A 27,572-nucleotide genomic window follows, 5' to 3' on the forward strand; every position below is an offset into this window, starting at 1 on the left:
AAAGAAATGACCGTGTGAAATTCATATATGATGGTGATAATGTTAAAGTTGAAGAAACCAATTCAAGTTGCCAACAGCTTTAATGCGTATTTCAGTCAAATAGGTGCGAAACTCTCTAACAGTTTACAGACGGAGACAACTCAAGTCAGATTGCCCTCAATGAATCCTCATTCTGTCTTTCTGTCGCCAACTGATTCTCGTGAAACTTTGAACATCATTAAGAATAGGAAAGTGAAGAGTGCGGGGGTCGATGACATCAATGTAAGGACCATTAAAACTTTGGTCGATTTTATAACTGAACCACTTGTTTATATTATGAATTTGTGTATAGAAGAAGCTATTTGGCCTGATGCATTCAAGAAAGCGGACATAAAACCTATATATAAAGCCAAGGCCAGACACAATATGACAAATTTTAGGCCTATATCCTTAATATCCAACTCAGCTAAAATTTTTGAAAAAATAATCCACAGAAGACTTTTAGGTTTCATTGAGAGGCACAAATTGATAGCTAAGCGACAGTACGGATTCATGAAGAAAATGGGAATTAGAGACGCCCTTAATTACCTAACTGACCTAATATATGGGCGACTCGATATAAGCGCACCCGTGGCCGTGACTTTTTTAGATTTGGCAAAAGCCTTCGATACCGTGAATCATGATATTCTTTTGGATAAATTGTACAATTATGGAATTAGAGGTAAGGCTTTGCAACTACTAACATCATATCTAGAAAAAAGGTGCCATAGGGTGAAGATTAATGACGTTTTAAGTGATTATTGTGAGGTGAGTACTGGTGTCCCTCAGGGAACGGTCTTGGGACCATTGTTTTTTATTATTTATGTTTTTTTTTTATTATTTATTTATTATTATGTTAATGATGTTTTTGATTCGGTACCTGAAAATGTGTTGGTCTCTTTCGCTGATGATACAGCAGTGGTGTCGACTGGGAAAAGCTGGGGAGAAGTGGAGGACAATTTGAATTATTATTTAAAGAACATAAGTGGCTGGTTAACTTCTAACATGCTTTCCTTGAACATAGACAAGACAGTCTACATAACTTTTGGTAACTATTGTGACAGTGTTCCAAAATCTTTGAATATATGTATAAATGGAAGATTAATAAATAGGGTTGATTCGGTTAAATACTTGGGATTAATTTTGGATTATAGAATGAGGTGGGATAAGCATGTTGAATATTTGCTAAATAAGACACGGTACTTAGTATTTGTTTTCCACAAACTTTGTAAGATAATGCCCAGTGAGATTCTTCTTAAAATATACTATGCATTGTTTCATAGTGTGGTAAATTATGGAATAATTGCTTGGGGTGGAGCTTATTCAAATTGTTTAAACCTTTTGAAAAATCAACAAAAAAGAATTTTGAAAATTGTTAATAAGAATAGAGTTGCTCGGAACGTTACCCTGAATATTGAAAATCTGTTTTTACTGGAATCACTGAATTACCATTACGAAAACCTTAAGGATAAATTTTTAGGGTCAGAAAGTGTCACTAGGAACAAAAGTATTCAAATACCTAAAAGATACAGGACTGTAAGTTCCAAAAGTAGCATTGTTAGAGCAATAGGTGTTTTCAACTCTCTTCCAAATGAACTTAAAGTTCTGAATGATGGTTGTTTCAGAAAAAATAAGCTAAAGAGGTGGATTGCGGGTAAATTTCAATGATTTTTGTTTTATTTACTGTATCAGGGCAATTGTATTTCATAGGCTGTTATTTGGTAGTTATTGTGACTTTTCTCTGCTTCATTGTATTTTTGTACAGTTGTTGTTAGGTTGTTGATTGTGCAAATACGATGTTGATCCAAATCGGGCTCACAAACAGGCAATTCGATTGCCTCTGTGAGATGCACATCTTTTTGTATTGTGTATTTTCGATTAATAATAAATTTTTTTTTTGAATATGTAATTAGTTATGATGCTTCATATATTATATTTTTCACCCATATTGGTTTTTCATTTATACTCCACATCACTTTTTTTGTAGGAAAGTCATTTCAGACATTAGGTTCTTTTAAGGGAGGTTGTGCTAACTTTTTCAATTTTCAGTTTCGTTTGTTAAATTGAAAACAACCTAATATTTTCATTTGCCAAAATCGAATCAATCGTTTTTGGGATGATTGAACAAAAAATGGATAATTTGTGTATTAACTAAAATCAGATATTATGAAAAAATAATTTATAATTTTCGACCAATACCATACCATGGCATTAATTTTTTTTTGAGTGAAATCGTTTCGTATATTCTATATTGTATGCGAACTATTGTAGACCACACCAAGAGCACTGCATATAAGTATCACAAAACGACTTCACATATACCTCAACAAAAACAGTTCATGTGAATTCCCCAAAGAACTCGACAAAACACTGCTGGCGAGGATCACATGGCTAGCTTCCGTGCGAGCTCACTGAGACCTCTAAATGAGAAGTGAATGAGAATTTCCCAAAGAAGGCGTCACGAGACTTCGCAGAGAAATCGCTATAAGATTTCGCAGAGAACTAACCAGAGTGTGTTGTTTGAGAATTTCCACGAGGGATATCGATGAGATCTCGCTGAGAATATCCCGGCGGCGGAGACTTGGAGGAGATATAGAGCTCTATATAACCTCTGAAGGAAGTTACAAAAGGCGTTACAATTTCCTAAAAAGTCGTCGCCGAGATGTCTCTAGAATCTCTCTGTGTTGCTTGGGTAATAGATTTCTTTTCACCTCAAGAATATACTGTTAAAATATTTCTACGAGTCAAAGACTCACCCTGTATACTTTTTTATGGTAAAAGGTGTTCGTATATTACATAATAATGCGTAATAGTTTTCCTAACAAGCACGGAAAGTAGTACTCACCCACACAAAACTGCCGTTGAGTTGCGCGCAAGACACTTTCCGCAAAAGTTAAAGTGCCTATAGACGCACCGGCAAACTGCAGTCCAGGACTGGCGATTTGAACTGAAATTACAAAAAACTGTACTGCAGTTGAACGATGCGTGTATAGGCACTTCTAGGAACAAAATTTTTTTTATAAGCGCTTGAAATATAAAGGTCCTCCTCATTTGCATAGGAACTGTAGCACTTTTTTACACTCGGTGCGATTTACACTCGATTTTAGTATTAGTAAAATATCGTAGGAATTTGGACAGGTTGAAAAACAATCACTTATATATTCGCCAACGTTTCGGAACTATTTTGTTCCGTTCTCAAGGCTCATCATACAACAAATAAAACTAATATTTTAAAATTGGTCATGGGAAGTCCAGAATAAATTAATAAACAGTCCGACGTGTGACAGTTGTTTTTCAACCTGTCCAAATTTCTGCGATATTTTTCTTATTTCAAACATGGACGTGAATACTGCAGACTCGCTTTTAGTATTCGTTTGCTGATTGGATTCACACCAATGTAGAGGAGGTAGTTTATCTACACCTAAGATGTCTAAAATTATGGTGTAATCGCACTGATTCTGTTTTGTTCCATTTTTGTTGGGGATATCGGATCAGTTTCATTTTTCCCACTGTAGTAGCTCTGTTTAGAATTTGACAGAGCATTGTCAATTGATATTTGAAAATAATTTGAATACGAGTTTGAATATTTTCCAACGCTTTACGAATATGTTGTACCTATTCATGTGCGATTATTGGTATGCGAAAATGTATTAGTTTCGGGAAGGGGTGTAGAACATTTATTTATTAAACATGTCCTTCAGTTTTGTGTATGGAAATTCAAGAACTACAACTTAGTAGTTGTGTTGTTAGAATTTGAGGCAGAACCAGTTTTATGGCAACTTCAGCAATATTTCAAAGGAACTGTATTGGAAATACGTAATGTTATGTGAGCATGTATTAAGAAAGAGAAATACATGAAACTATTCGACTCTTTTATTCAAATATTCGTAACGAGTAGATATAGTGAAAATTCCCTTTCCGTCAATTGAATATACTGGATATTTGACCAATCAACTGTGTTTTATTAAAATCATATTGAATGACCTTCCTCATGTATACAATTTGTCAAACAGAAATTATCTTAAACCCTTCAATAGTGTTGAAATATTGACAGATTTGTTGTTACAACGAAAATTAAACTGTAAATCCCAAATAGTACTTAACAGCTGACAAAATGGGCCAGTTCATATTTTGTACTCATTGATCGATATTCGATATCAATGCAAAACAAAATGAAACGAGAGAGTATCATTGGACATCCTTTGGTAGAAGAAGGATAGAAAGAAGCAAATGACATGGTGGCACCGCTACGAAACTGATTCCATATTGTGATGGGCTTTTTTCTCACCCTGGACGCTCCTTATCTTTGCTCGGGCGCCAGTGGGGCAATCAGTGGAACCCCACGTCTCTCACAGAATCTCCAAAAATTAGAGAGCCCGGGTAGACTTGAATGATCAGTGGAGAAGGGTAGCAGTGAAAACTAGGGTGGTAGCGTCTTCTTAGTCTCTGCTTTCTAACGGTTTTTAATCGTTGAAAAAGAGTACCTACCTCTTCTGACGAAAATCTAGCTCTAACTGATTTAGGGAACTGTCTCTCACTGGCGAAAATAACTGGCAAAAAAATAAACGTTCAGTCCTTTATTCCTACTGGAGTAAATTATATACAGAAATGTACAAGTAATAACAAATATTGATGTCAACCGGCGTCCTGGTCGGTGTGGGGGCAGCTGATGAAATACGGTCTCTGCAGGAAAATGCGGCTGATATAAACGGTAAATATGGTTAAATTTTGTACGGTCACTCCAGAGGAGTACGGTGGAAATAGACGGTAATTACGGTTAACTTTTGTTTTGTTACCCTCTGTCGGCGGAAATCGGTACCGTGGCTGGTCTCAGTCCAATTTATTTATTTATTTATTTATTTATTTATTCACAAGGAACACAAACAGGTAACCCAATACCCAAATCAGTGTTCACAAAGTAACAATACAAAAAATCAACAAAAGTGCCTTATTACTAATACCCAATATATATACCTAATAATAAGTGAAAGATTGGAACAAAAGAAAAAAAAAAGAAAAATAACAGATGTAGAGCCAGAGGTGAGGCAACTCAATAGCGGGATAGAAAAGCCCCTTTGAGTGAATTTTTCAAGGTTTTTTCACTTTGGAAAAATACATCGATTTGATCTTTTAGATCAGTGGTTCTTAACCTTTTAGTTATCAGGGACCATTTGACAAAATTGTTGTCTTGTCACGGACCACCAACTGTTCCGAGGTAATATTAAGTACCTAAATGTCAATTTTTGTAAATGAATAAACAAGGTTGTTGTAGTTATAAATTTGAATGAACGGGCTCGACTTCGATTTATGCCCCACCTCAGATTTTGATGATTATTTTTTTATAGATAAAATTTTTCATGAGGAATCGAATGGTAGTAATCTCAATCTGCGGAAATTTATAGTTCATTAGCTATGATTTTTTGAAATGTTCGTTAAATGCACTCAATTATGACATTTGAATGTTTGTTCACTGTAATTCTCGATTAATTCGAATGTTTTTCTCAACAGATCGCAACCAATTGGGATTTTGAGGTTATTCATTGGAAGAAATGTGAATAATTCATCAATTTTGGCTAAAAATTGAACTGAATTAATTTGAGGTTAGGTTAGGTTGGGTTAGGACAGTGAAAAAATAATTTCATACATGAAAGTATCATTTTTGGCGATTTAAATTTAAGTCTAAAGGACCGAAAAGTGAAAATATAATTTTTCATGATAATATAATGATATAGCACGTATTTTGATGAAATTTTCGAGAAATCGTTTCTCTCAAATTAAAAGTTTGCCGGGATTGATAGTTGTACGAATAGATTCTGTATCTTCTCTTGCATCCAGGAAAAAATCGGCAAAAAAATCTGACGTAGGCACTTTGTCGAATTCGAGAAAAAGCACTTTACAAAAATTTCAAAAAATCATAACTGCCGAACTAGAAGTTTCCGCAGATTGAGACTAATACCATTCGATTCCTTATAAAAAATTCTATCTATAAAAAAATAATTATTTAAATTTGAGGTGGGGTATAAATCCAAGTTTTACCAGAAGCTTTATTATTTCAATGCGATTTTTTTCACTGCATACTCTTCACCAATTTATGAATCCTTGGTTCAGTGCTAGCTACTTAATGCCAAACTGGCATGTCGGCACTGGCATCCAACCGATTTCGATTCTTGTTTTTAATCACCATTAGAATCGAAAACCCCTGCTCGCATAAATATGTCGATGAAAAGAGAAAGTATTGGGGTCTAGTCTCCCCATTTTTTCTATTCAAGAAACCCAGTTCAATATAATACCCGTCATATTTTCGTTTTGGTGGCATTTTTCTAAAAAACTAATATAAAATAATTGTTATCAATAAGTGCTCTTCAGTGTGGCTCAACTCTATGTCCTGTCGGATGGCTTCGCGGACCACTTCGGGTGCTTCCAGGGACCACCAGTGGTCCGCGGACCACCGGTTAAGAACCAGTGTTTTAGATGATTGCAGTGACGCAGCATCCTGGAAATAGGGGAATTTTTCGCGCTGTTGGTGTGCGTTAAAGGTAGATGGAAGGTTTCCGGATATCTACATCTTCGAATTGGCGCATGCAAGTTAATCAGCCCAGTGATGTCTTGAGAGTCTACACGATTGCTCAACAATTTAGAGACAAAAACAATATCGCCAACAACTCTGCGATCACCGAGGCTTATCATGTTAAAAAACTTCAATCTAGTGGAGTAGTTACCGGGATCTCCCCGAGTCAGACTCAAGTTGTATCTGTACCCCAAAGTGCGGAGGAACCTTCTTTGAATTTTTTCGAGACGGTTTATGCTGCCAGTCAGACAGCAGGTCGGAAGGAGCTCTCAATCTGTAACTTTATCGGTCGGAAATCGGCAATATATCAACAAAATGAGCACCAAAAATACGGTAGGAACACCAAGTCCTCCGGGGACCCCACGGCGGTCGCACGGACACGGATGGCCGACACTCTACACAGTCTACGATCACTAGGTCAAGTTTGAACAGTAGGTAAGTATTCTCAGCCAGTCCAACAGACTAAAGAAAGCGGAAAATAGCCCCCAGGTATGCACTACGTGAGAAACAATTATACTACAAATGACTTGCCTCAAACTTTTTGTCTTCCTGACGTACTTTCCAATTCACGGCAATAACACCTTCAGCACTTTTCTCGGCAGCTCGATCTCAATTCATAATGATCTTGACCTTCAGCGCCGGAACTTGAAGAAGTAGGTACCCCTGCGCGGAAACTGCCCCACCATGGGTAACTCAGTCCCCCATTGGTTGCACTCAAATTGCTCGGACAATCAGCCGGCTCGGAAAGAGACAGAAACAATTGAAGAGAAGGAAAAACTGAACAAGTTGAAAGACCTCTCTCGAGTCAGAAAATGTAAGGTTGCACGGAAAGAATTATAACATATAGGTATGAATTCTGAAAACAAAAGACATATACGGTCTCCGCTAAAAATATGGGACTGGTCGGTGTAAAACAATGACATAATATCAATCGGTAAAGACACCCTATGATAACATAACGGTTTTCATCGGAAATATTTGGGTTGATAGGTCTTATTATACAAGTATGGGTGAAGAAATTTCCTTTTCGTGGCGGGGCAAAATCTGCCTCGTCACATCATCCCCGATTTGCTGAGATTAAGATGTCTAAAACTCTGGTGTATTCACTGATTCGATTTTGTTTTTAATTTCGTGGGGATATGGGATCAGTTTCGTTTTTTCCACTGAAGGTAGCGCTGTTTAGAATTTGACAGTTGATATTTGAAAATAATTAGCTGAAATGTAACGTGCGTTCAAAAAAATTCATCGTCAAGTAGGCTATGAAATTTTGAAGGCTGTTCGGTGGCTGTCTTTCCTTGAATTACTTCATGTTCCCAAAATGACATTAACCTATATATCGTAATTTTGTACGGAAAGGCACTTTTTAGAAAAGTTCCTTTAATTTCAGCCAACGTTCGAACAGCATTTCTTTCATTGAGTAAGATGACAAGAATCCAAACAATCTGAGGCGGTTAGAAAAATTCTTCGTAAAAATTTTAACCGTCCATTATTTTCATACGTAAGAGACATGAATCTTGAATTGATCGTGGTATTATGTTTTTTTTGTAAGAAGGTTCTAGCTACTTCAGTCATATGAATAAATCACAGTAAGAATCTCAATAATATGTTTATTAATTCTCTATAAATATTGAATTGATTCACTCATTACTGAAAATCCATGACTAAACTGAAAGAACTGAATTCCATGAAAATAGCTATTGGACAATTTATTAAAATTCAATTCAGCTATAAAAGGGATGATGCTTCCTCCTTCATAACGTTCTGCTATTAAAGTTCCATAAAAGAAAGTAGGTTCACATTTTGCCTTTGACTGATGCATACTGAACTCCAATTTTTCTTGGATGCTACAAGGTTAGGTAATCACAACCTTTTCAGTTTTCTGATAAAATGTCAATCTTTATGGAAACAAATGGATATCTTCTTTTCAAAATCGGGTGGCATATGCCAACGGATACTCCAGCCACTTGAGATAAAACCTGAACAGAGGTTTGTCGAGCTTCTGTCATCATGTTTTCATTATTGCTAAACCACTTCCTTTTTTGTTAGAAAATATCTGTTTCTTCAACATATCGCAAAACAGTACAATGGAAAAATTCATACTCAATAATCTACTGCAACATAGGCTTCTATGAAGTCGCCGGAACAGAATATTTCCATCTTTCTAAAAACATTTTTGGAAGATTTATATGCAATAATAAGAAATATTTCCATGAAAATTTAGGAAATGTTTTGAATTATATTAAGCGTTATCTGACATGAAATATTTCTGCATTATGCGAAAAAATATCTTGGGAAGTCTCTGAACAATATTTCGCCAGGGTAGCTGAATAACTTCATAAAATACATGTTCCTAAAGAATTGAGCAATACTTCGAATATATATATCTTCAAAGTAATACCAAATTTTTGAGGATTTGTATTTTATGAAGTCCCTCTGTAAACATTGTTCAAAGATCTCGCAAGATATTTTTTAAAAGGAACTATATTAATATGTGTATAAGACCCCCATTAAGCTAGCAGAACCACTGTTGAATTTTGGATTTTTTTTGCGGCCATAATTTTAGGCTAATTTATTACCCCAATCAAAAATTTTTTGCTCCCCAATTTTTGGAGAAAATGGGGGTTCTGCTAGCTTAACGTTAAGCTAGCAGAACCCAGAAGCTAATGAAACATTTAGCAGAAATCTGACAATACCATAATTTTAGGCTCTCATTTGAACCTAATGCGGATTTCCCTAGAATGGTTTTTTTAAAAAAAAAGGTTCTGCTAGCTTTACCGTCAAGCTAGCAGAACCAAACCGCTAATACAATATTTATCCAGAATCTGACCACACCATCCTTTCAGGCTTATTTTGGGCTAATTTATTACCCTAGTGGGAAATTTTCTGCTCTCCAATTATTGGAGAAATTGGGGGTTTCGTTAACCCAACCCGTCGCTAGCCGAACAAAACCGATGATCGATTGTTTATCCAGAATTTGATTACATCATATGTTCAGGCTAACCTTAAGCTAATTTATTACCAAAGTAAAAAATTTGTTGTCTTCCAATTGTGGGAGAAATTGCGAGATCTGAAAGTTCAAAATAATACCACCAAGATTAAATCGATAATCAATTTTTTTTTTTTAATATATGATTACATAATAATTTTAGGTCCATTTTAGGCTCTCATTTGAACCTACTGCATATTTCCCTGAATGAGTTAAAAAAAAAGGTTCTGCTAGCTCTACGTCAAGCTAGCAGAACCAAACCGCTAATACAATATTTATCCAGAATCTGATCACACTATACTTTCAAGTTAATTTTTTAAATTTTTGGCTCTCCAATTATTTTAGGAATCGGATGTTAGGCTTGCTAAACGTTCACCTAGCTGGACCCAGCCGATTGAAGATTATTCATTCGGAATCTGATTACACAATAATATTACATCTACTTCAGGCTAATTTTTTTCTTTCAAAGTACGGGGTTACTATTAATTAAAAAGTCATTTGTCCATTAGTCAGGTATTTTAGGAATATTAGATATATATCAGATATATATATTATTTGAATTCTATTGGACCCCGAATAAATCCGAACCCCTTTTTCTGAATAAGCCATAAGTATTCATATCATTCTAGTTTCTCCTAATAATTTTGAATCCACTGCCGAATTTCGTGATTCACTTTTTCAACGATTTCTGGGTTCCTAGTCCGTTACTACAGTCATTCAGGTCATCTTATTTCTGAAAACTTTTGAACGAGGATTTTTATGAAAGAGAGCAAAATGCGGTGGTACAAATAATTTTTTACTGCTAGGGCAATTCCACCGGTAAATGGGGTGGTACAAATATTTTTTTACTACTATGGCAATTCCACCGAAATTCTACTTAAGCAGGTGGTACAAATAATTTTATTGCTATGAGAATGCAACCGAACTTCTAAATGAAAACATTCAACAAAATAAAACTGGACGATGGCCGTTTAATAAATTCCCAGAATACAACTTTAAACTGTTTATCCCTAAATTTCCGGATCGGTTGAACTCCAAACCTTTACTTGCCTTATGTAAGAAGTTTTCTTAACAACAAGTTGAATTCTGAATATGCCGACTATCAAAAAATATCGATTTTGATGGAAATTTCACAGTTAGCATAAGGCAATTTAAAATCTAAAGTTGAACTTATTGTGAAGATTAGAAATAAACTGTATTCTGGGAATTCATTAAATGCCCAGATTGACCAGTTCTCCCCTGTTGAATGCTATGAGTTAGAGAAAAGTTGCATCTTTTTTTCTAATATAAATATTTCACCACCTTATTCTCAAACTAGTGTATTTTAAAAACATCTGAACAACCTTAGTTGAGCCGCGAGTGCCGTTTTCAATATTATTCAGTTCGCACAATGAATTTTGAAATCGAAATACTGGTCCTGGAAGACCTAAGAAAGTGGAAAGGGATCAAGTGATCCAGTTATTCAAAGATAATCAAAATCGGATTTTCATAAATATAAGGTGATCTCGAAAGTTCATCCAATTTGACAGGAGTTGGCTGAGCGGTTAAATTATAAATTATCCCCAAGGTCTCTATATTCTTTAGCATGTGCCGAAAAATATAAAATTCTAGAAAATAGTAATATATCGTTAAGGAATAATATTTCTATCGAACAAAGTTTTCAAGAAGAATCCATTTGCAACTATAGTGATTTAAAAGAAAACGTTGAGAAAATTTCTTTATTCGTTTCCGAAGACGAATTCATTACTTTGATCGAGAGGAAACAAATTCGAAGAGCAGATAGGACCTATAAAAAATAGTTTAAGAACGTGCGTCAGATTGAAGAAGGGCTTATGGCAAGCGTGGCTAACACACGAATTGTGGAAGGCTGTGAAGTTGCAATGTGGATTTCGGTTCAAATATCACTATTTGAATGAAAATTTAGTATCGGGAAAATTCAAAGGTAAGTAAGTCAATACCACTGAAAAATAGCTATTATTACAACTAGGGAAATATGAACAGTATATTTTCCGAGGTTGTCAAAGTTACATCCCGAGGGCGGAGCCCGAGGGATATATAGACAACCGAGGGAAATATATTCATATTTCCCGTGGTGTAATCAATAGTTTTTTTCTGATTGAAATAATCTGTTATGAGGAAATCATTGTAAGATTGTATATTTTTGTAATAATTAACTGACTGGTTTCACGTTGACGTCTTGTCAGAAATAAAATTATTGAAATAATGTCGAACTACGTCGAAACTCAATCGGCAAAAGCCCGTGAATCTTTGGTTCCGGCCAAATCTCAAGCCGCCTACAGTAGAGAGTACGATTGCTTTCAGGAGTGGAAAAGAAAAAATTTGGTGGACGGTGTGAGCGATAATATTTTGTTAGCATATTTCCAAGATTTGGTATGTTGCTCTGATTCTTGTTATTCTTGATGTATGATTAATTCATTCGATCCCCAGTCGCAGAAATATTCACCAAACACGTTATGGCCGAAACTATCGATGTTGAGATCAATGCTACATTTGAAGGAAAAAACTGATGTCAAATTATTCGATGAAGTCGAAGCATAACAAACAAAAATAAAGGATACGTTCCTAAAAAATCAGCAGTGTTGTCCCGGGAGCAGCTCAAGACATTCTTGAGTGAAGCTCCTAATGACGTTTTTTTGATGTATAAGGTAAAAGTTTCATTTCGATTTCCTCTGTTGATAAGATTTTTACATTCACAATTTTGAAGGTTGTTTTAATAATGGAAATCTTTGGCGCCTGTAGAACACAAGAGCTGGTGAATATGCTGTCTTCAGATATCGAAGATCGTGGGTCGGCAAACATAATTAAAGTCTCAAAAACTAAGAATGATATAAACAGAATATTCACTATAATTGATGAAGAAGATCTGGGTGCTGCTCGTTTGGTGCGGGAGTATTCGGCGTTGCGTCCGCAAGGCGTTCTTAGATTCTTCGTAGCTTATAGAGATAAGAAGTGTACTCTTCAGCCTGTCGGCAAAAATACTTTCGGAAAAATTCCGAGTAAGGTTGCTGAATGGTTGAGATTAGATAATCCGAAAATGTATACAGGCCATTGTGGAAGACGAACATCCGCGACTTTGGTTGCCGATGCGGGAGCCTCAATGACAACACTCAAGAGACATGGTGGTTGGAAAAGTTCGTCTGTTGCAGAAGGCTATCTGGCTGACAGTATGCTGCACAAAAATAAGGTAGCGAAGATGATAGCAGGTGTGGAGGAAGAGCCATCTGCAGCATCACAGTCTTTGAAGACCGTTTTGGGAGAATCGTCCGAGACTGGTGCTGCACGGAATGTTCTCAAGAAAACTGTAGTCTCGTCGACGAATAATTATGAACAAGATATTTCTTCTTCCTTTGTTTCTGGTGGAAAAACTTTCAGTGGAAATTTCAACAATTGCAGTTTCCATTTTGTTACTAAATAAAGAAAAAAAATATGATTTGACGTTTTGAAAGAAATATGATTTGACGTTTCATATTTCCCTAGGGAAATATGAACTGCCATTCCATATTTCCCTAGGGAAATATGAGTGTGTTATGACACATGGTAACTAAGGCGATATAGCTCAATATTGGTTCGATCAGAAAAAAATATATTATTGATTTTATAAGGACTTTCCAATTCTACATCTACCCTATGGTTTACTCGATATAAACTATATCTTCTATAAATGAGTGAATTCTGGCGATCTTGATTTCAACTTCACATTTCATTTGATCTTAATCTTGCACTCATTCGACAGAAGCGGTCAGTTATTCATCATTCGAATAATGGATTCAAATAATTCAGTTACATGTAAGGTTTTATATTATACTTATCATCAGAATTTTTTTTAAGAAATCAATAATTACGTGTCTATGATGTCTCATCAGTTTGAAGATGACCAGTGGAAGATTGAAGAGTAACAAGTCTGGGTTGACTTTTGAACTGTCCTAGAAACTTATAGTAGTTCTCATCGAATGATTATAAATAAGTATTGTAATGATTTTAGAAGAATCTTTCAGTTTTCATTTTCAAGTAATTTTATTTTCGAATTAATTTTGGAGAAAAATATTTTCAATTTCCAATTCAGGATTCCGATATTGTTCGGGATTGTAAACATACCGCACCGTTTTTGTTCTGTTTTCAGTTCTGAAAAAACGATGTCGTACCGTATAAAACAACCTGAATTGGAAGATAACCGTGATTTTTTGGTCGCTAGCTAGATAAGTCGAAATTAAAACGTTTTCATCGACGCAAATTTACCGAATTTCGACTGTCGGGCACATCTGATTTCCGCACCCCCCTGTGGGTATAAAATCAGATGTTCCCCCGCAAGCCACTTCACGACTGTGAAGTTTGTGTAGGTTCTATATTTGTTATCGGAATTTTAATTCGTTAAAATTTTCAAAGTTGGTGTTCATCCTCAGTGTCCAGAAATTTTTATTTTTTTCGTTGGTACTGCAGAAATCATCTGGTGAGCTTATTTTTCGTATCTTTTTTCTGATTTTTCTCATAGCGTAGAGAATTTTTGATAAGATATATTTTTCTTTTTTGTCTTGAAAAATTTTATTTCAAATTGCTTTGAGTAGCAAAGTAATTATTAATTAGATTTCAAAATGTCTGACCATTCGGACTGCGATTCCGTAATGGAAGAAGACGCGCTAGGAATCGCTAATGTCGTGTCCGAACACGATATTTTGAAAGAGGAGAACGCAAGTTTGAAAGCGAGGGTGAATGAGCTAGATAGATGCGTATCTAGCTTAGTTGCTGAGATTAAAAATCTCAGGGAGAGGCTCGAGTTGCAGGAGGTAAATAAGGAAAGTCCTTACTCCAAAGCACTCAAAAAGAACATTGTTTTGAAAAATGTCCAAGAAGTGACCTTGCCGGTTCAAAAACAGAAGATGGAGGTGGTCAAAACCCCTCAAAACAAAATTTCCCCACCCGCCAAAAGAGTGAGAGAAGATAGCTCCTCGTCCAATGAAGACTCGAACAAAAAAAGAGTCTTGGAAACCCCAGCCCAACAGAAAACCACTCCAGTGGAGGAGAGGAAAGAAAAAATCCCCCCAGTCACCCTGAGAGGTACGTCCGAATGGACGTCAATTTCCAACGCGTTAATGCGAAACGGCATTAACTACAGCAGAGCGACAACTGTGAAGGACGGAATTAGGGACCCACAAACCCCACAAGATCACCGAAGGATGACTGAATTCCTCCACAAAATCAACAGAAAGTTTTACACTCTCCAACGAGAGGAGGAAAAGAAAATTTACGCGGTAGTGAGATACCTACCGCTGGATGCAGATATCCCGACGATCCTTGACGACCTCAAGGATCAAGGGATCGTCGATGCTGAGGTCATAAGGATGACCTCAAATATAACAAAAAAGCCGATGCCCTTATTGATGGTTAAAACCCAGAATAAGGCTATCTTCGAGGTGAGAAGGCTCTAGAACATGAACTGTGTTGTTGAACCTAAGAGAAGGACGACCGGGCCTGGACAATGTAATCGCTGTCAGCGATATGGACATGCCCAAAGTAAGTGCACTTTTCCATGGAGGTGCGTGAAATGCTCCGGTAATCACAGCTCCAAGGAGTGTACGCTTACCAGGGAGAACGAGGAGCGAAATGCTTCTTGTGTTCTCTGTGGAGAGCAAGGACATCCAGCCAGCTACAAGGGATGTAGCGAATGGAAATTGGTCACTAAAAAGGCCAAGAGATCGCCAAGATCGAACCAAACCAGCTCGAGGCCAACACAAAATACTCCGAAGCCAGCCCAAAACACTTCGGAAGTGAAGAAACCCCAGGAAACTGCAACCAAAGCAGTCAAAGAGACCAGAGAAAAAGACGGAAAAGGCAAAAACCGTCAAAAAAGCCGAAACCAGAAAAGGAATTTCTGGAATCACTGAGGAACTGGATAAGTTCACGAAAAACCTCCTCAGCACGATGATGCAGAATCTGGAGAAAGAGATTGAGAAGAAGATGCAGCAAATTGTTAAGAATATTTAATGGCTGATACGACGATAAAGAACAATCTCATAATCGTCTCTTGGAACGTCGAAAGATTGAGAGCCCGCTGACCAGAATTCGAAGAACTGATTGAAGAGAAGAGACCGGATGTCTTCGCTCTCCAAGAAACAAGACTTAACCCCAACGTTCGGATAGCATTTCCCAATTACGATATCTACAGAAATGACAGACCTAACAGCACAGGTGGCGTTGCTATACTGGCTAGAAGGAATATGGATCACCATTTCGACCAAATATGCAATGGTCAAGAAGTAGAAGCAATATCGATTATTGTGAATACCAATCGAGGACAAGTGAAGATTATTTCGACTTATAAATCACCGGATAAGGACATGCTGGAAGAGGATCTAAAAATGCTACTAGAAGGAAGACATCCGAAAATCATAATTGGTGATCTTAACTGCAAATCGCAGGAATGGAAAAATAGAGTGGAAAATACCAACGGGAGAAGACTGAAGATTTATGCTGAAAAACTTAATGCAGTTGTGATAGGACCTGATATACCGACCTACATACCAAGAGTAAATGGACTACCCGATGTACTGGACATTGTCGTAATGAAAGACATCACTGAAGAAATCAGCATTGATACAATATAAAACGGAATTTCAGACCACAATCCCATAGAATTCATAGTGGGACATGGCCCAAGAAACGAAGAAAAGACACAAACCAAGGATCGCACAGACTGGGAGAAATATAAGAATTTACTTCAGGAGAAAATCACGGAAATTCCCCAAATAAACACCCAGGATGAATTAGATGAAGCAGTTGAAAAATTGGAAAATCAAATAAAAGAAGCCTATGAAGAAAGCACCAAGAGAATAAGGAAACCAATTCCGAAACATTCACATGGAGATACGCCAAGGGATATAAAGGAACTTATAAAAAAAACAGAAGACTCAGAAAAATCTACAGAACAACAAAAAGAGAAGAAGACAAGAAGAAACTGAATAAGCATAGTCAGATATTGAAAAATGCTTTAACAGAACTGCGTAATAACAGATGGCACCAGAGATTAAGGGAACTGAATACAATAGATCACTCGGCTTGGAAAATGCAAAAACGCTTACGACGAGAACAGACAGTTATACCTCCACTGCATGGAGCAAACGGAATGGTATATACGAGACTTGAAAAAGCCGAAGCACTTGCCGACTCAATTGAGAGAGAAGCCAGAATAAATTACAGAAATGATGATGACAATGAAGATCTAGAAGAAGAAGTGGAGGCAAACGAAGAACTGATGATGGAACCACCGGAAACCGAAATCATTCCAAAACCGGCTTCACCAACAGAAATCAAAGAGATCATAATGAAACTGAAAAACCGGAAAGCACCGGGAGAAGATAGGATAACGAATTATATTTTTTTTTTTTATTTTTATACCAGAGATACAAACAGGTTAAAAACCCACTACAGTATCTACACATTGAAAAAACGAAATTACATAAATTATTTGAATTATAAATGATTTCCCATACAATATTGGACAATATCTTAAAATTAATGAAATAAAACACCCCTTATCTGGAATCAATGGAAGAGCGGCTTTCCACTGAACAAGGGGTGATTATTTTTAAGATGTTAACTACACAAAATTGAAGGCCCCTTTAAGGGCAAAAATGGTGGATTCGGCCCGTCGCGCGAAGGACAGGTCTTTGATGTTTTTCTATATTTTCTGGGGAGAAAATTTAAATGAAAATCTGTTAAATTTAACGAATAAATCTATTGCAGAAATTTGAATACAAGCACGTATTTGGTCGATAACGACCACAATATAATCTCAATTTCTTTCACACATGCAAAGTGCGCAAAGCAATAATCATTAAAATTTTCATCAATAAAAATCTTGGATTAAAAATTCTCTTTTCTCAATTTCACAACAACAATAAGAATATGATCAAAAATCAGATGAATTTTAGAGGAGCTTTCAGGACTCTGGACAAACAAAAATTGGAACCTTCTACCTTTTTCTGCGACCAGCGACCGTCGTTCGCCTGGGGTTGCTGGTGAACTTTTCGATCACCAGACTTTCCTCGCACAGTACGGCGAATTCTTTACACTCAACCGCACTTTTCCGTCGTCAACGATTAACGCTATTCGTTTCGACTCTATCCAAAATTCCTAAAATCCTATATCCGATCTATATCACAAATAAAAGCAATTATTACGCCCTGACTGACTTTAACCACGGTACTAAATCTCTTACACTATTCCCCGAATAGCTTGTACCCGTCTCCCTTTTTGAGACCTAACTCCGAAAAAAATACTTCTAAATTTCTCGGACTGCCGAACTTACTTTCGGACTTCCAAATCTACTCTATTAGAATCCCGGATTCTACTTCCGCTTTCCCGACGTGTATTTTCTTCGACCAACTGACTCCCTTCCCTTTTTTGGTTCCTTTTATTATTCCCCTTCTTAGATCAAAAACCCAAATTCCTTCTCCACCTCTCGTGGGTGTTTCCCCGATTATTCCACGACGCTCTAACCTTGCATTTTTCTGAACTAATTGAATTAGCCGGTTAAAACTCAAGAGCCTGCTAATTCTTACAACGCCGAATCAATTATCTTCGAATATTGAATTGATATATAAGCTCTTATGGGCGAGTTATTATCTAAACTAAACCGTTTTCCTTTTAACTTAAAATTGGCCTCATGTCCAACATGAAACTCTACTTCTTCGACACTTATCTTCCGATCAAACCTTTATTTTCAATTATCTTTGACGTTGAGAGCCCGAGAAAGAATTTCCTAGCCCAATATTCTACAGCATATATATCCCGTCAATATTCCTATTTATTACATTAACACCTTTTTTGAAGTTTACAATTACAAAAAAAAAAGCTTCACTCTAACAAAACCATTTCAACTCTCTAGATTTTTCCGCAGAACATTTCGAACCTGGTGGAGGGTCATCGAGAAATAGTCAACATGCACAGAAATTTCATTACCGGTTCGAGCAATTCGACACAGCGGTGAACTCTGAGATGTATCTGTGTATCGAAATGGTACACTAAAAAGTTCACTCGCCCTAAGGGATCTTTGGGGCACATTAAAACATATACGAGCAAGGACATCCGGGCTTTGAATTATATTGTTCAAGATCTTATACAAAAATAGTGCCTCAGAGACCATGCGTACGTTCGACAACGACATCAAACCAAAATGTGCACGTGCCCCAGCATAATCTCTATCGGTCAAGACATATTTGGTCCCGTTAGCTAGAAACCTTATAAACCTATTTTGAATACTCTCGATGCGATCAATGTTGGATTTCTGCCTTGGGTTCCACACAATGGCGGCAAAGTTTAGTCTACTACGGACGAAAGCATTAAAAAGGACCCTGATTTGTGTGGCAGTTACGAAAGTCTTACATTTTCTAGTTATATATCCCAACATTCGTGAAGATGAATTTACCACGGATTCCACATGGAGATCGAAGATGAGCTTGGTATCAAAGATAACTCCCAAGTCCTTGACACAACTCAAAGATTTAATTGGCTTGTGATCTATATAGTATGTTCGAGTAACAGGATTGCGGTTTCTTGTGAACGTCATTGATGCACACTTAGAAAAATTCAGGTATAACCCATTCTGTTCACAAAAAGCAAAGGGGCGATCTAAATCTTCTTGAAAATGTGGGCAATCCAGATCATTGAATACAGAAACATAGAATTTCAAATCGTCAGCGAACATTAAAAACCTACTATAATGAAAACAGGTTGCCACCTTGTTTATGTAAATTATGAAGAGTAAAGGCCCAAGGTGCGAGCCTTGGGGTACACCCGAAGTAATTCTGTACAACCCTGACACAAACCCCAACACGGAAATAAATTGGGAACGATTCTTTATATATGACTACCCATCTGAGAAGACTGCCTCCCACACCGACCACAGCCAAGCGGCTCAGCAATATGTTATGACTTATTTTATCAAAAGCTTTGCTGAAGTCGGTGTAGATGGTGTCAACCTGAACTCTTCTATCCATATTATCATGTACGTACTCGGTAAAGACGAAGAGGTTTGTATCTAGAGAGCGACCTTTGAAGAATCCGTGCTGTTCTGGAACTATAATATTCTTAACTAAACATAATAAATGGTCATACACAAGTTTCTCGAAGATCTTTGCAATAATGGATATTTTACTTATTGGTCGATAATTTTCGACGTTATCTTTCTGTCCCCCTTTGAAGATGGGTACAACCATAGCTATCTTCCATTTATGCGGAAATTGACCCAATTTCATTGAAATGTTGTGGATGATCGTCAAAGGTGCAGAAAGAGAAACGGCACAATTTTTTATGAAAATTGACGGCAACCTATCAGGACCAGCTCCCTTCTTAGGATCAAGATTTTCCAGGACCCTCAAAACCTCGTCACGATGAAAAACTATACTACACAAACTATCAGATGTCTGATTTTCTCGTGGATTACCCGTAAACACATAACTTTGTTGAAGAAATTGCCTAGAAAAGGAATAGCAGCCTTGACGAATATAACAAACGGAGTGATGAGGACCGAATACTACCCAAAGAGATGGAAAACTGCAGAAATGATAGTTTTCAACAAGCCTGGAAAGAAACGGAGATTTCTTCAAAATTATAGACCAATCAGCCTACTATCAGCACTAGGAAAAGTCGTCGAGAGGGTTATCGCCAAAAGGCTGAATGAGGAAACAGAAATGTTGAAGATAATTCCACCCGAACAATTTGGATTTCGACGAGAACATTCGACTGAACTCCAATTACTACGGCTCATAGAATACGTCACCGAAGACATGCAGACCAAACAGGCCACAGGATTAGATCTGATGGATATCGAGAGAGCTTTTGATAGAGTATGGCACGAAGGCCTAATCTACAAGATGAAAAAAGCAGGATATTCGACCAAGCTATGCAAGATTATAAGGAACTATTTGAGGAATAGAAACTTTTATGTGAAGATAGATGGAGCAACCTCTCAAACCAGACAATTGGAAGCGGGAGTGCCTCAAGGATCGGTACTAGGACCTCTGCTTTACGTAATATACGTTTATGATATCCCGAAGAATGCTAGAAATATGCTCACCTTGTACGCAGATGACACAGGAATAGCGTTCAGACATCGACGCCCAGAGATCATACACCGGAGACTGCAGGAAGCCATAGATGAATTACTCAAATGGTGCATCAAATGGAAAATCCAAATCAATGGAAGAAAAACTCAAGCAATATTACTGCAAAAGAGAAGATTGAGGATGGAAGAAAATCTTGAAGTTGATGGAGAAGAGGTTGAAAGGAAAAATGAAGCAACATACCTAGGAGTGACGCTTGACAGAGGACTTACAAGGAAAAACCACATCAAATGTGCTGTTGATAAAACAAAAGCCGCAATGAGTAAACTTTATCCACTCATAGGCAGAAGAAGTCATATGAATAAGAACATCAAGTTGACGATGATTAAAACTATTGCGCGACCACAACTCACATATGGATCGGCGGCATGGGGCTTCGCAGCCAAGACCCACATCAAGAGAATACAGGCCACTGAGAATAAACTCCTTAGAATGGCGATGGACGTACCCTGGTTTGATAGGAACAAACAAATCTACAAGGACTTGGAATGGGAACCAGTTACAGAATTTATGAAGAGAAAGGCGGAAAGGATATTCGACAAAGCCAAACAACATCCAAATGGGGAACTACGAAGATTAGTCGACTACGATCCAACGGAAGAAGCTAGAAGGTCAAGAACCTACCACCGAAGACCGAGAGATCAGTTAAGGATTTAAATGTAACCAAAGAAGAGCTTAACCTATAAAAGCTATAGGCAGCATACAACTATCAACACGACTATGATCGTGTGAGAGTCCAGAAACCATAAGAGTCAACTGGTTAATAGGCAAAATGCCCGGAACCTATGAAGAAGCAGTTAAGGGTTTTTAGTGGGTCTCGAGCTCAGAGAGTGAGAATCCCCACACTGTTCTCCCTCAGGAGAGGGTGTGTTCGTCTTTTTTGCAGATTTTCCCCCTGCTACACCAAAAAAAAAAAAAAGGCCACTTCACTTACGATTCACTTACGATTGATGCTAATTGCCTTACTTACGTGTGACACCAGAATTCACTGTTTGCTGCCGTTGAAGAAGTGTTTCTAGAAGATTTTTTTCGTTGTTTTTTTTTAGTTTGGCACCGTTCCGAGTAGAATTTTATTTTATTTTTTTCTTCGTTACTTTTATTTGGTGGTTCGGGAAATTTGCGAGTGCAAGTGGCCAAACCGATATGTAAGACGACACTCCGTCTTTTATTGTTTTACCATTGGGACTTCAGCCTTCCTTCATCCCTTCCTACCCCTAGTTTAGGCTCCACTCCTACTGCAGAAGCACCCCGCTGGCGTGGATACTCAGGGGGCGCGGAAAGCACTTTGGAGTGGCGAAAAACTTCCTCCACCCCTTCCTACCCCGGGTTAAGTTCCACTCCTACTGCAGAAGCACCCCGCTGGCGTGGATACTCAGGGGGCGCGGAAAGCACTTTGGAGTGGCGAAAAACCTTCCTTCATCCCTTCCTACCCCGGGTTAACTTCCACCCCTACTGCTAAAGCACCTCGCTGGCGTGGATACTCAGGGGGTGCGGAAGCACTTTGGAGTGGCTAACCCTCTTTCCTCCCCCGTTGTTTCGACGCTCACCTCAGCTGTTATCGAAGAACCCCGATGACGTGGATACTCAGGGGGCGAAGAACGCATCTAGGGGTGAGCTGTCGTAAATCTGTGCCGTCTTTCATCCCCTAACCTGGCTGAAGTGCGATATCTGTCTGTTAAGTGTACGTCTCAGGTTCTGGCTGGCGAACAAGTCCGTAAACCCCCGTATAACTGTTGAGATCGGATTCCGTTTCATTCCGCCGTTTTGCCCTGTAAATTCACTGATTTCGAGTCTTTCACTGTACGAATTTTGTAATAGTGCCATTTGTGTTCCCCTTTTACGAGTCGACAAATAAAGGTTTTGTGTACGTTGATTTTGACATTGGGCGTCGCTAACACCCTAGACACCACGGAACCTTGTCTTCGGCTAGTAGCAACCAGGGTAGGTTTGCTATTCTCCCTTAAAGAATAGCTGGCGCTCGAGTACACCGAGGAAAACCCGTTACAGTATAAGGCTTTTCATAACCTCAGAGTTTCAATATTTTTTTTTGTTGTGTTCGAATCCAAAAATTTACTGCAGAAACTAAAATTTCTTTCATTGATCTGCGATTTGTTTTCCATAAAATTGATTATTCAATATTCCTAATTCTAAACTCTGTTGATGCATCTTAAAGCTGACATTTGGGATTTCTCTAGCTTCACGAAATATATATTTTTTTTGAGATTCCATAATCACTGAAACTTCAAGCGTTTAGAGGCAATATTGATAAACTAGGCCACAAAATCAACGGGAAGGAGAGAATGTGCCGGGCTAATCTCAAATAACTTCAAAGTTTTTTAAACAATTTCGTTAATTTTTCGATACATTACCTATGCTTTCATCTGCATGTCCTGATGTCAATTAAACGAACAGTATGGATACGTTGACATACAGGATTGCCCAAATACTGCATTTTACGCTTAACTGCTGTAGAAAAACTTGAAAACTGAATGATATTGACACATAAGGTAATAACATGTTCTTCTACGAACTCGCTTATGTATCTATCAGCGTCAATACCTTTGTAAATTGTAACGAAGTCTTTTCGGACTAGTAAAGGATTATTTCATTATTTACTTCAAACCTATGTTTTTTCTTCCAGAATAGAGATACCAGTATGGATGAAAAAACAAATTGTTTACAAATTATTCGCCTTGAAAATGTCGTTCTAAGAAATATCATTTATTTTTTGAAATTTTCTTAAGGATATCCTGTTGAGCGTGAAATGCTTATCAGTTCATTCCGTTCGTAAAATCTATCAGAAAATTACCGAAATTGGTCAAAAAATAAAAAGTTATTCAAGATTGAATTCAGGAGAAATTTATTCCGTCAGGTTAATTTGGCTGCCCAGCGTATATGTTACCGGCAATGTGTATAATACGGCATTTTATACAAGGCCTAGGTATTGTATATAATTCAGATAAGATGATGAATTTACACCTGAATCATTTCATTTCGCACATTGCCAGCAGACCAGCAGGCATTCTATATAATGCCTAGGAATTGTATACAATGCCTTGGTATAGTGTAAAATGGACAAACGCATTCGAATTATTTCATACATTGCCTGGATGACCCAGGCATTCTATACATTGCCTGAATTAAACAAATTGCCGGTACCACTTAGAAAGATAATTAAATAACAAATAACAAACTCTACAATAATAAAATTCAAATGATTGACAGTGGTTCAAACTATATTTCAATTCATACATAATGAAAGGGACAAACTTTAACGATTACTAAGAAGGTACCCACTGCCAGACGTGACCTGCCGCAGACAATAGATCCAATTCATCCGCTCATAAAATCATGTATGTAGAAATTTCATTTTGTCGAATCGGGAGATTTTAAGTGTCCTTTTTTTCGTTTGAAAAATTCCGCGCATGCCACATTTCTTATGCCCCGTTTGCCTTATTGGAAATATAATTATTATATATCAATTTTTAGGTCATTGTACTTGTGGCAGCCAGATATCAAGTCAAATAGTGAACGCAGATAATGGAAAAATACATATTGAATGTTCTCTTCATAGAGGAACAGAGAAAAGAAAATGCGGTAAACGTTACCTTATTGAACCCCTCCGTTCACAGTTAGCAGAAAAGCTCAAATTCAAATCATCAGTCCTGTTACGTTCCGAAGAAGCCGCAGTTTTAATGGATGTTGGAGATGACGAACCGTCTCAACTTTATTCAGGTAATGTTCTCAAGGTGGCAAATAATGAATTTATGGCTTCGAATTATATCCACCAAGATCCTTTGATAGCATTGGGCATTATGAAAAATAAGAATTTTAAGGACTCAATACACAATATTGGATACGACCCGTTTTTTGTTTTTTTCGGAATCAACAATCAGACGCATGTTTACCGCTCTAGTGTGAAACGGGGGCATGTAACATTATGCATTGATGCAACCGGAAGTATTATTCAAAAATTGAAAAAAATCGATGGATCTACTTCCAAACATATTTTTCTTTATAATGGAAGGTTGCAATTTCGGATAATGCAGATGATAAGTGAAGTGCGCAATACAAACATAATCGAATACTGATTGAATGAATGGGTTAGAATAAATTCACCCCCAAAACCAAAAGAAGTGGTATGTGACTCTTCACGAGCTCTGCTCACTGCGACTCTAAGATCTTTCACAGGCTACTTAACAATTGAGGATTACAGTGAATCCTACTGGAGTGAGAAACCTCAAATATGTTATATCAGAATAGATGTAGCTCATTTTATTCAAATATACTCGAATTTTTTGAGTAAACTCAATAAGCCCATAAAAAATTTTTACCTGGCCTTGATTGGACAACTCGTTCTGGCCCAAAATAAAGAAGAAGCGGCGGATGTCCTTTTTGCTTTATTTTTGATATGTCAGTGTACTACTGGGGGAAGTCTTCGGAATGGAAATTCAACATCTGGCAACATACATAAGATGAAAATGCGAAAACTTCTAGATCCGGCGGCTGATGATGTAGTTGAGTTCCCCCAGAGGGTGAGAGCATTTTTTCTTCGAAAAATGAATTTTCGAATAAATGGACAGTTTGGGGGGAAAACATCAATTCAATTCCCAAGAATTGGGCAAAAAACTTTTAAATGACCACAAATGGATGCCCCTTTGGTCATGCGTTGCTAGACCAAAATTTGGTTATGGGCGTATACCAGCATCTAGTGCACCTGTGGAAGGACATTTCAGTATAGTCAAAAATCAAATTTTCAAATTCTGTGCGAAGCCTGTACGAGCAGATAATTTCGTAGAAACATATTTGAAATATTTAGAAGGAAGTTTGAAAATTGCATCTTCCGAACTCACTAATCTCACAGAAGAAGAAACAAACGAAAAAGATGAAGAAACGGACGGTGCGATATTGGCAACCCAGGAAGAAGAGAACTGGAGAGGTCTAGGCAATAAAAATGAAATGCCAAAGTCCTTATACCTAACGAAAAATTATGAAGTTTTCGATGCGCTAGAGGATTTCAAAAAAGTTCAAAAAATCCCTTTAATAAAAAATGGAAATCATCCGTCTCTTCGGGTAAGTATTTACAATAAAATATCACTATTCAAAGGAAATATTCAGTACTAAACTGTAGAATAATTCAAAAGTACTTGGGAACTATGTTCTATTATAACTTTGTCACCATTCAACCATTCGAAATATTTTACCTTGGATATGACTTTTGATTCGCTGAATATTTATTTCTCTCTTCTTTCTCACCCGAACTTACGAAATTTATTCAAATTAATATAAATAAATAAATTTAGAGTATTTGAATCCAACCTAGATACCAATCCTCTTTAATATTTTTACTCATACATTGAGAAAGTTCAATAAGAATTTTAATGCAAAATTCAACAAATTTCCCTTTATTCAAAGATTTTTCACATTTCAGGCAATAGATCTTGAAGGAAGTTCTTATTCTTTAAGAAACACTTGCGCTTTCGACAGCCTGGTACAAATATTTCTTGTTGGATTTCGGGACAAAGAAGAAATCAGGATTTCCCTAGAAAAGTTAGCTTCAGAAGATATAGTGAAGTATATCAGCTCCAAAGGAATAAACACCCACTCATATCGTATGCGAACTATGATACTGAAAAATCTATTCGATACAAACACAAAACACATAACAGAGAATAATTATTCGGTCGATTGTGAATGTAATGTGATTTCATTGATTTCTAAGATATTTGCAGATCTGCCAAGTATGAAGGAAGTCTCAGTCTGTGAGAATGGTTGTACTGCGAAACACAAGGACTTGAGAGTGCTTTCTGTCGACCACACAAAAATTGGAAAAAATTCTGAAAATATAATTGGGGAACATATCGTTCTCAGGGGAAAACAGAAGTGCGCAATGGGTACAGAGAATCTAGATTGACAGAGACAGGTGGGTGTATTGAGAATTATTGTTATTATGTACCGGTGACATTCTTTTGAATGAATGCATATATAAATATATATGCCATATAAACCACGACCATTACTGAACCTGAGTTACATATATTAAATCAATAATTTTACAAACGACTAGTATCCTATAACTTCTATATATATATATATATATATATATATATATATATATATATATATATATATATATATATATATATATATATATATATATATATATATATATATATATATATATTTTTTTTTTTTTTTTTTTTTTTTCAATATCACCATTTACGGGGTCGGCTCTCTGAGAACACCGGTCCGCTCTGCGGGCAAGGTGCGCTCATGAGGTAGTCAGGAATCTTCGCACTATTCTTGCTGTACCAAGAATAACTTGTTTCTGTGCGGTACTTATCAATGTTTTTTGCAGACCCAGTCTTATCGTATTTTCTTCCAGGTGCTCCTCGACCAAACCATTGGTGGAAATTATGAGTGGCAGAATCGTCGTCGATCTTAGGGCATGCATGGTTTTCAGTTCGAAGGCCAGGTCCTGGTATTTATTGAGCTTCTCGGTGAACGCCTTAGAGATGTTGTCGTCTGCCGGTATTGTGACATCCATGATAATGGCGGTTTTGTCCCTCTTGTTGAACAGCACCAGGTCAGGTCTATTATGCGGTATTGGCCTCTCTGTTGAAAACACCATATCCCAATAAAGTTTGTACGTATCATTTTCCAGGACTGGGCTGGGTCGGTATTTATACGGATCTCCCACCTCCGTTACCAAACCTGTTTTCTCTGCTAGGGCCTGATGGTATATTCTCGCCATGGCATTGTGCCTCTCCATATATTCTAGAGGCGCCAGAATGGAACACGATGAGGTGATGTGCTGTATTGACTCCGTTGCCTGCAAGCATCTCCGACACTTATCAGTTGG

General features: G+C 37.2%; 1 protein-coding gene across 1 annotated transcript; it reads left to right on the forward strand.

The window, feature by feature from the left end:
- The first annotated feature begins 405 nt into the window (after positions 1-405).
- LOC123317695 lies at positions 406-26,756 on the forward strand. The gene is made up of 4 exons (XM_044904303.1): positions 406-786; positions 24,343-24,445; positions 25,326-25,783; positions 26,142-26,756. Exons 1-4 carry the CDS (start codon positions 406-408, stop codon positions 26,622-26,624), a joined length of 1,425 nt encoding a protein of 474 aa, XP_044760238.1. The 3' UTR covers positions 26,625-26,756.
- The last annotated feature ends 816 nt before the right edge of the window (positions 26,757-27,572 follow it).

Source organism: Coccinella septempunctata, chromosome 7 (genome assembly GCF_907165205.1).
Source record: "Coccinella septempunctata chromosome 7, icCocSept1.1, whole genome shotgun sequence".
In the NCBI taxonomy this organism is placed as follows: Eukaryota; Metazoa; Arthropoda; class Insecta; order Coleoptera; family Coccinellidae; genus Coccinella; species Coccinella septempunctata.